General features: G+C 46.7%; 2 protein-coding genes across 4 annotated transcripts; one reads left to right on the top strand and one right to left on the bottom strand.

Moving 5' to 3' along the window:
• The first annotated feature begins 1,906 nt into the window (after nt 1-1,906).
• On the top strand, nt 1,907-4,806 carry LOC122369436. 3 transcript variants are annotated; one of them, XR_006254397.1, is made up of 3 exons: nt 1,907-2,387; nt 3,526-4,620; nt 4,704-4,806. XR_006254397.1 is itself a non-coding variant. In XM_043344178.1 (2 exons), the coding sequence occupies exons 1-2, from the start codon at nt 2,211-2,213 to the stop codon at nt 4,567-4,569; spliced, it is 1,221 nt and encodes a 406-aa protein (XP_043200113.1). In that variant the 5' UTR covers nt 1,910-2,210; the 3' UTR covers nt 4,570-4,806. The 3 variants fall into 3 exon arrangements, 2 of the variants coding, with proteins under 2 accessions (XP_043200113.1, XP_043200114.1); XM_043344178.1 differs by having other exon boundaries at nt 1,910-2,387; nt 3,526-4,806; XM_043344179.1 differs by lacking the exon at nt 1,907-2,387 and adding an exon at nt 2,407-2,499 and having other exon boundaries at nt 3,526-4,806.
• Nucleotides 4,799-7,338, bottom strand: LOC122369435. Its single transcript, XM_043344176.1, has 2 exons — nt 6,826-7,338; nt 4,799-6,297 (listed from the first exon to the last, which is right to left on the bottom strand). The coding sequence occupies exons 1-2, from the start codon at nt 6,939-6,941 to the stop codon at nt 5,100-5,102; spliced, it is 1,314 nt and encodes a 437-aa protein (XP_043200111.1). The 5' UTR covers nt 6,942-7,338; the 3' UTR covers nt 4,799-5,099.
• Nucleotides 7,339-9,685: the final 2,347 nt, after the last annotated feature.

Genomic DNA, 9,685 nt, shown 5'->3' with positions numbered 1-9,685 from the left:
GCTCGCTAACAAATTGATTCATGAAGAGTTCCTCCTCTAAGAGATTTCTATACATTTTGCATGCCTTTGTGTCCCCTGTCCTTTCTTCGTATTCTTTAAGGTTAAAATCTCCCATTATAAGACAATTTGTTTTGAAGTTTCGACGAATTTCCTCACATATCATGCCATCTACCTCCAGCTGTGGGATTTCCATAATATTACCGGGCCTATAGAAAACCCCAAGTCTTACATCGTCATTGATATCTTTCCCCAGTCTCACATCAATCCATATTGACTCTACCTGCTTTGCCTTCAATGCATCATCCACTTTAAGAGCACTATACAGACTATTAACGTAAATAAGGATCCCTCCCCCCTGTTTGGCTTCCCTACAGCAAGAAAACATATTGTACCCCTGCACTTCAAAATCCGTGAGTCTGTCGCCATTAAAGCTTTCACTTACCCAAGTTTCTGTAACGCAAACAATATCTGGCGTGTTTACAGCTAGGTAACATTTAAATTCGTCAAATTTCGAGCGTATGCTCTGTGCGTTGAGCATAACACATTTGACATTGTGTCTAGCTTTAAGATTACATTGAGTACCAGCACTATCACAGAACTTCGAGTCCCTAGGGAGATGCTGAGTCATACTATCTCCTCGATTACTTACCAACTGACACTCATGACCCCCCAACACGGCTAGTTTCCCGAAAGTACATTGGTGTACGCCTCAGCCAAAACTGAGGCTCCCCTGTCTGAGAAATGTAAACCATCTCTCAGGTAGTAGGTCCCTTGTCCATAAAACTCCTCCCACAAGTCGACAAATTTGAAGCCCATGTTTGAGCAGAGCTTCTCAACTGAGACATTTGCAGCTAAGGCACGTGAGTACCATTCTCTAGAGGCAGACATACGGGGAAGAATACCAGTTACGACCACCGGTTTTCTCGCCTCCCTTAAGCTTCGCAGCAAAGCACGGTAATCCTGGATAAGTTTGACACTGCGCCTCGGATCTATATGCAGTAAACTGCCATGAGATGGGGTTAGACGAGATGTTTCAAGTACAAACATGAACAAAATCCGTCGACCTTGCAAACCGGTTGACTGGTTGGTGACATCCTCGAGGCCGTGTCATACCATTCTCTCAATGCGGGATTATCATGTAAAAGTGATGTGTGCCATGCTGATTGCTGAGGGATGCCTCGCGATGCAGAGTTGTCGCGACGTATCGTGCCTCGCAGTCCATGATACCTACACCTTTCATAGAACATATTAAAGGGACTATCCCACCTTCGAAAATGTTGTTAAAACCAGTTAAATTGTGCCCGAATTTATAGATTGGATGACCAGGAACACGGTTCTGGCATTTATTTTTCATTAAACATCTTAGGCTTCCCATATTCCAAACACAAACTTTCAAATATGTGACGTCACAGCCCAAAATTACCTCCTTCCCCAGGCCACATTACTGTCATAAAGCTGATTCTTTTTACTCTGTAGGCACCACAACAAAGTTCAGACCAAGTTTTAAGCGATTTTTCAACGAACAAACCCATTTAAATCAGAATGACTAAACGAGGTGACGTCACACTAACGGTCGCTCCATGTTGAAGATAGGGCCTTGTACAAGGCCCATTTTCAAATGAAGGGAACGAATTTCTTCAACACCAAGAGGCCGCGGGGGTTGCAACCTAGATAGATAGTGGTTTCTGAACCTCGCCGCAAACTTGGCTATCTCAACTCAAACCCCATGTTAAAGGTGGGATAGTCCCTTTAATGGTCTAGACTCTTATCTTTATCTTTAAAGATATATTTAATATCTTTCTTTGAGAGGTATCTTTGAGCCAAGCAGTGACACGAAGCAGCGGTATAGGGCTGTTAAGTGTGACGTCACGGTTCCAACAGCTGACTGCGCTAATGCTGTAGAGATAGGGGATTATCTAGAAAGGTGTATTGTGGCGATTCAAAAATTGTCCGACCCTGATTTGGAATTTCTTTGGAAACTTAGATGGATGAATAACATTTCTGAAATTGATTTGCTTCAAGTTTCATCGAAATTTGGCTGAAAAAGCCCAAAGAAATGTGAGGCTACTAAATTCACAATGGTGTTAGCATTTGTGGCGCATATGTGACATTTGGTGAAAACCACGTGAAAACAATAGTACGTTACGGACATTTGCACGTTTCTGGGCTGCAGGCTGTGTTTGACGTGTTTGGGCATGGTGTGAGCTATCATGGCCTTCGTTAGTGTTGCAGCCATAGGTGATTTTTTTCAAACTATGTCCAGTGTGATTGAGAAGGGTGAAAGAGCATTGGATGGTGGCAAAATCCGATCCATTGCCCTGCAGGATGGCAAATACATTGTGGCTTCTGTTGAGGCCAGCATGAAGAAAAGGACCTATGATGTTCAAGTGAGTATTTCTTCATGCTTGTGATAGGCATTTCAAGTACTTTATGAAATCTGCCTTCATGAAATCGTGGCATGAATGTGGGAACAAAATTGCAATTGCAATTGAGAATGAGGTGAATGTGGCAAAAGTATTGAGTGAACATGACCAAATAAAAGAAACATTTCATTATATATTTTCATTCGAGTCTACATAGGTACTCCATAGTTCTTTATATTATCCCCATGTGACAGGCATCTTGCATTATTTTACCTTAGCAAAAGCTGAATAGGAAAAATGAGATGCCACGGTAGCAGACGTAGCACGAGCTGCCATATGCCCCAGAATGCATTTTGCTAACCAAATCAAAACACCTAACCAAAGATACGTAACCTGACCTACAATCTACTTCCTACAACCTACAACCTTGAACCTACCACCTTCAACCTATGATATCTCACATGGCAGCTCGTGCTATGTCTGCCCTACCAGTACCGAGGCCACTTGGTATTGTTTGTGGAGGACCTGACCTCCTCCAGCCCGGAGTGTAGTTGATGTTAGCTTGGTTTTAAATTTAAGTGTATAGTAAAATGATAGATCAATTGATCTACGTAGCAAGTGTGCGGCAGACTTGTGTGGCATCCTGTGCAACCATGGACATTTAGTGGAATTAAATGGATAGGAGGGTTTATAAGTTGAAATGGAAATGGCAATTTGGTTTAGGCGATGTATCTAATCTTCAGTCTCACTTCATTCAAGATCACTCAAAGAAATTTGCTTTCAAATTTCAGTTATTTTTGTTTACTTTTATTAAAGCATCCCCAGATATACAGCATATACTTTTAAAAAGCAATCCCTTTTTGCTAAAATCTAACATCAAGTCATTGTCCAAAACATTTATGTTTTGTAATATCAACTATGATTATAATGCATATTTGGAAGGTTCTATGAATATAAACAGCTGCAATCAATTGTGCTCATTTTGTGAACTTATTTTCATGATAAACATTTCACTTGAGTGAAACGTCCACTTTGATATTAATTGAATATGGTTTGAACTAATGTGTTAGAAAAATATCATGCAGGTATTTAATAAAAATCTGAATAAGGCTTGCTGATTACCTGCTGCAAAGGTGTAAATTGTTGTTATTCTGTGTTTCAGGTCACTGTCGAGAACAAGAAGCCAGTGGATGGAAGCTGCACATGCCCAAATGGTCAGCATCGGTGCTCCCACATGGCTGCCATCCTTCTGTATGCACAGAAGAACTGGTCGCAGACTGATCGGCAGTGTCAATGGAACCGAGGATCCAGCAACGCGACAATGTTGAAAGCAAAGGAGATGTTCCCCCAGGAAGACAGTTCTTTGCTGGTGAGCTCTGTCAAAGAGGACCAACTGGCATGGCTGTATGACCAGGTGAGGGAGCAGCCATGTGGGCTGGCATGGCTGTTGGCTCCAGAGTCTCAGCCTTCCCCAGAAGAGAAGGTACCAAACATCGACAGCATCCTAACTAGTGCTGAGTTTCATGCATCAGCTGACAAGTCCCACTTCCTTTTAGCAATGCTGTCTCTTTCAAAGGAAGAGATTGCAGAGGTGCAGAGGGTGACCAGTGGTCAGGTCAAAAACCCCAAGTGGTTTGTTGCTAGAAAGGGAAGGCTGACATCGAGCAACTTCGGCCTCGTCTTGAAGGCAATTGCCAGAGGAAGATACCCAAAGTCACTATTCAAAAGGCTCCTTGGTGGCTATGACCCATCCGGCAGTGCAGCTGTAAAATGGGGACGAACCCACGAAGCAGCTGCAAAGCGAGCGTATGAAAATCGCACTGGAAAAAAGGTGGAAGAGAATGGGATTTTTCTCTCTGAAGATGGTATGCTTGGGGCCTCTCCAGATGGTGTAGTGGGGGATACACTCCTAGAGGTGAAGTGTCCGTGGACACACAGGTGTCGAACGATCCAGGAAGCCGTGCAAGCAGATGGAAAGTTTTTCTTGGACGAAAACCTGAATCTTAAAGAAGATCACGATTACTTCCACCAGGTACAGGGCCAGATGTGGTTAAGTGGCTTCACCAAGTGTGACTTTGTTGTCTGGACGACTCGTGACTTACACATCGTTACCATCGCCAGAAGCGATTCATGGACTGTAAACCTAGAACTCCTAAAACAGTTCTATAGGGTCCACATGGTGCCGAGCATCATCGGGTCCGCTTAACCCGCAGGGCTCATGCCTGCTGGGCGATATGAGATTTGCCACTGTGATGTAATGTGTACAGGTGCGCGCCAGGCTGGTTGTCGTGTTTCACTTTCAAACGTCAAACTGTGTGTAATGTACAGGTGCGTAAGTAAATGTGTGTCACTGTACAGGTGCGCGCCAGGCTGGTTGTCGTGTTTCACTTTCAAACGTCAAACTGTGTGTAAATAATGCAAATAATAAACATACATGTTTGTGGACAGTTTTATTGACAAGTAAATGTCGCGTACCACAGCGCACAGCTGAAACAATTTCCAGATTATCATACTTCCATGACAGCTATAACTCAAGAAGTGTTTCATCAGACAGTGAAGACATATCAAACAGTTCGCAAACCAGTTTAGGACAAAATGCACAGTTTCCCGCGATAGTACTCCGGGCGTTGGTGAGAAAAACACAGACAATGCTATTGACTTACTTCAATTGATAACTACGCAAACGTTGCATCTAACAGGGTGATACCACTAATAACGCGCAGTTTGCTACCCGGCTTAAGAGGACATGTTGCTAAGTTTCTCGTGGCTTATGATAGGGCTCTGGGCGGTGGTGAGGAAGGCACAGACACGAACTATATTGTCTATCATATTCCTATACTGGTGGGGTATGCCATCTAAAATGGTGTAATACTTCAGCCGCTGAATCGCGCGCTCAACGTGCACGCGGGCTTCGGCAACTTCCCTGTTGTGCATCACCTCTTGCTTGGTGAACTGAGGCTGAAATAGATACGCAGGTGTGTTGACGGTGACGCCATCAGGTACAATGTCCTTGATAGGAAAACCTTTGTCAGCCAGGATGAGGTCGCCTGTGGTTAGCTGCTCCAACAGGCCGCTAGTCTCCACGATGTGCTTGTCAGAGGCATTGCCGCCGTAAACGTCACTGACAAAGTTCACAGTGCCATTGGGTGCCACCCCAACCATGACCTTGAAGGTGTTGGCAGCTTTGTAAGCACTGTAGGTGCTTGAGCGGCCCTCACAGCTATCAGGTCGCTGAATCCTAATTTCTGTGCAATCAAGTGTCGTCCTGCAGTGCCTGAACTTCCTGAACGATGCTGGCATAGATTGAGAATTCTTTTCTCTACTAGGCATACCCTTCCCAAAAATAGGCTTGAACAGAGCCTCAGCGAAGATGGACACAAATGTCCTGAAGACATTTGTAACGGTGGCTACACTCTTGTTAAATCTCACGCTTAGATCTGTGTGCCCAAAGTTGTGTCGCAGTTTCATCAACACCAGGAGAATTTGGTCCTCTAATGTCATCGTTGTGACCTTGAAGGTGTGGTATGTAAAATCACACATGCTCACATATGTGACTAGAGTTTCAAACATTGCTCTGCTCAAACTAGTATAGTAAGTTACTAGCTGTTCGCTATGGCTAATCTGGTTGTAGCAGAACCTCTGCTGCTGATAAGCTGCTGCAGTTTCAAGTCGTTTGATATGCTGTTTGAGAAGGTCGTTCTCGGCAGACAACATGGCCTCACTATGCACAGGTGGTCCAAGGACAGCATCTTCCATTTCCACAGCTGCATCTTGTCTTCTGTTTCCAGGAGAAGAGTGATGGGGTCTGGTATAATCAGGCAAGTTGATCCGCTTCCCTTCATTCCATGGAAACCTCATTGGACCTGCTTTTTTGCCATTAGGGAAGTGCCACGAACAGATCCTTGTGTGTTCGGTAGGGGTGAAGTTCTCCCTCCTGCAACAGAAAAAAGGGATTACATGATGATTTAGATTAGGCATGCATGATTAGGATGACGCAAGTTACAAGCCCTTCAAGTAGAAAATATCCACAAAAACAGGTTCATGCGATTGTTTCTGAAATGAAGCTTGCCAGTTTATTAATAATTTTCAATTTGAATGTTACAAAATGTAAATGTTTCAATGTTCATATCCAAAACATACAACAGACTTGGTAAATATATTTGTGCTATGACTACTGTTACTGCTATTTATGGAGTACCTACGCACCATGCACAAGTGATTGACGATCAAGGCTCTGAGTTAACCTTGTGAATCATTCCGTAATGATGCCAAAAATAAATATTTATCATTATCTGATATTATATACTCTATAGCTTTTATAGAAATAGTTAACAATAATTTGATGTTTTTATTAAAAGGTAAGATGCCATATTTCCCTTGCACGATTTATGGAAAAGATTTATGATGGGATTTATGAAAGCTTGACATGTAAAATATGCTGATTCTCAAAATTCTTACTAACCTTATCGCACGAATGTAGCGTTGACGGATCAGTTTGTTGCTGGGAAACCTGTAGAACGCATATTTGTTTTTGTCCCCTGACCGGTTCGTACAGCCTGGGACACAGCAATTCACCATCTCGATGTTCAAAGCTTAAAACAAGCGTGCGTCTTGTGATAGCTGACCTGAGGTCTGAGAAACACAGTAGGTATATCTAATTAATAACCCACTCCAATTCACTACCTATTCACAGCTAGTACATTTGCCCATTGGTGCCCGTGTTATAAACGTAATGGCGCAATGTCTTACCTGCGCCAAAATCGCACAAGTTTTTTTAATTTAGCAGCCGTGCAAAAAAATCATGTTTTTTGTGCAAATCAATGAATATAAATGCATTTAAGTCGACCAAAATGACAACTTAATACCATTTCCATTATTGAAACATGACATAACATCGGTAAACGTCCCCAAATTCTTGCATTTTAGTTATGAATCGTTTGGCCTATCTCTACAACATTAGCGCAGTCAGCTGTTGGAACCGTGACGTCATCACTTAACAGCCCTATACAGAAGTTCATGAGCCGGCTCTCCCATGTCCCTGGTTCTGTTCCGCTCGGATTCAAACTACATGTATGTTTGTACAGCGCGGGGCATGCGGATCATTGCATTGTCTGAGTGCGCACCACCACTGCCCTCATCGACGCCGCGCCGGTCGATACTCCAACAGGTCCGGCTCTATCCCGTCCCCGAGATTTATCACCAGACCCAGAAATTGATCCGCCGCCGCAGCTATCGGCCCACCATCGCCAATAAGCAGCCGCTACTGTCGAAGGCCAATAATTGCGTCGGTTTGGGCACAGTTTATGGCGGGCCACCTCGGCGGCGGTGGCTGCAGCGGCGGCCGGTGCGCCGAGCCGGCCGGTCCGACGCCGATTTACCGCCGTACCGGGCTATTAGCCGGTCCGTGGACGGCGAGTCGCTACCGGGCCCCGGGAGCCGGCTTTGATGTGGCCGCAGCCGAGTGGCGGAATGGTGGCCGCCGGGGACAGCGCGGCCGCTCGGACCCCCGGAGAGGTGACCTGCGCCGTGACCGCCGCCCGGGCAGACACGGAGCCGGTCGGAACGCGGCCGGACCGCCTGCTGAAGGACGGCTCGGTGAGGCAGGGCAGGACGGCAGCGCAGGGAAGCAGCATCCTGTCACAGCCGTTTGCAGGGCTCTGGCAAATGAGCGACAAGTGAGCTGACGGCAGACGAGATTTAATGCAGCTTCTGAGACTCATTGCACAACGCAGCTTCGTCCAGCGAGACTAATAACCGTGTCCAACGCCCGGAATAAATGTGGAGCAATAGAGAAAGCCGGCGACACTCGGGCTGGCGAATGGGTTCGGATCGCGAGCCAAGCCTCGGGGCACCGGCCTGAATGGATAGACGTGGCGGGGACGGCGCTGGCGCAGCGACACTGACGAGCTCAGTCCATCAACCGAGCCCGAGTCTTTCAACTCCGCTAATGCAACTTTGACATCTGAATACAGAGGAAACGAACGAGCCGACATTCCTGCCGATTGTCGGAGCTGAAAACTGACCGGTCCGCCGCCGGGCTCTCCAAACACGAACACAGCGGCCCGTATCGACCCATTAGTGATCCTCGGCCACTAACAGCATCTTCCGACCCCGCACCGGACTCAGAGCAGCTCAGAGTTCTTTAAATGCACGCCGAGTCCATTTAAATGCCGTCTCGGCCGACCTCCGTGACCGTCACAGCTGCTGGCGCCGCCGGAAGCAGCCCCTTCCACCGGCGGAAATCAATGCACGTGCACGCGCGGCGGCGGCGGCGCACGTCACCGGAAGGCGTCATCGGAGCGTCAGCGGCCGTCACCGCGCGCCGGAAGGAAGCGCCACTGACGATGGACGCTGATGGCGGGGCGGGGTGGCATGTCACCCGACGGGGCACTGGAGCGGTGGCCGGCGGTCACCACAGTCCGTCACGGGCTGGACAGGGAGGGGACGGCGGCACACGCCAGGACAGGGTGGGGAACTGCGGCACACACCGGGACAAGGTGGGAAACTGCGGCACACGACGGGTCGAGATAAGAGACTGTGGCACACGCCAATAGAGAGGGCTCTGGGACACGTGACGTGTCAGCAAAAGTAAATCACGCTTCGAAGCATAGGCGTAGGAGCAGGGGGCCGGGGGGCCATGGCCCCTCACTCTTTAGCCGTTTTTAAAGTAAAATTTAAATCTTAAATTTTACTCTTATTTAAATTCATTTAAATAAGGGGATTTAAATTTAAAATTTAAATCCGTTAAAGAAAAATCTTTATTTTTTTATATAAATACAAAACTAAAAGCAGGAAATGGTTCAGCAAGGTGAGATGAGCGCAAAACTGCAACAAATTTTTCATAGGGGTATTGGGGCTCCCACAAAGTGACATTGAAGTTTCGCTAACCCAACCCCCTCCCCCCGCCCCCCACTTTTCGTAAGGTCCCTACGCCCATGCTTCGAAAAATAGGTAATACAGTTAGGATACAGCTGGTGATAGCAGGTGTGGGTTTCCAAATTTACATATATAAAAATCAAAATGTCTGTACCTCTTTAGTGCCCTGGTCTGTACGTATGTAACGCGTCCGTCACGCTTGGCAGTTGGCGGGCTATTGCTCCGGAACGGTGCGGGCTACGGGGGTGGAATTTTGGGCGCAGGTCGGACGCGTGCATCTGTTTGTTGTATTAAATTTTGGTGGGGGTGCGCTCGGCGGTTTGCACGTGGCGGACGCATCTTTGCGGGATTTTGGGCCGCGGCCGGCATAGGCGGCGGAACGATTTGAGACAAGGGGGGGCACCATGGCTCAAGGAGCCAAACCTAGGGTACCCCCAAATCCTGTT

This window comes from Amphibalanus amphitrite, unplaced genomic scaffold, assembly GCF_019059575.1.
Source record: "Amphibalanus amphitrite isolate SeventyFive unplaced genomic scaffold, NRLGWU_Aamphi_draft 001034F_arrow, whole genome shotgun sequence".
In the NCBI taxonomy this organism is placed as follows: Eukaryota; Metazoa; Arthropoda; class Thecostraca; order Balanomorpha; family Balanidae; genus Amphibalanus; species Amphibalanus amphitrite.
Note: the sequence above shows the minus strand (reverse complement) of the source record. Positions and strands in the feature narration are given on the sequence as shown.

What these genes read in the sequence shown, in the direction of transcription:
- LOC122369435 (XM_043344176.1), bottom strand. Translation starts at nt 6,941, where the DNA reads ATGGTGAATTGCTGTGTCCCAGGCTGTACGAACCGGTCAGGGGACAAA. An exon ending in CGCTACATTCGTGCGATAAG is followed by an intron (nt 6,298 to 6,825) that starts GTTAGTAAGAAT and finishes TTTCTGTTGCAG; the next exon opens with GAGGGAGAACTTCACCCCTA.
- LOC122369436 (XM_043344178.1), top strand. Translation starts at nt 2,211, where the DNA reads ATGGCCTTCGTTAGTGTTGCAGCCATAGGTGATTTTTTTCAAACTATG. An exon ending in AAAGGACCTATGATGTTCAA is followed by an intron (nt 2,388 to 3,525) that starts GTGAGTATTTCT and finishes TCTGTGTTTCAG; the next exon opens with GTCACTGTCGAGAACAAGAA.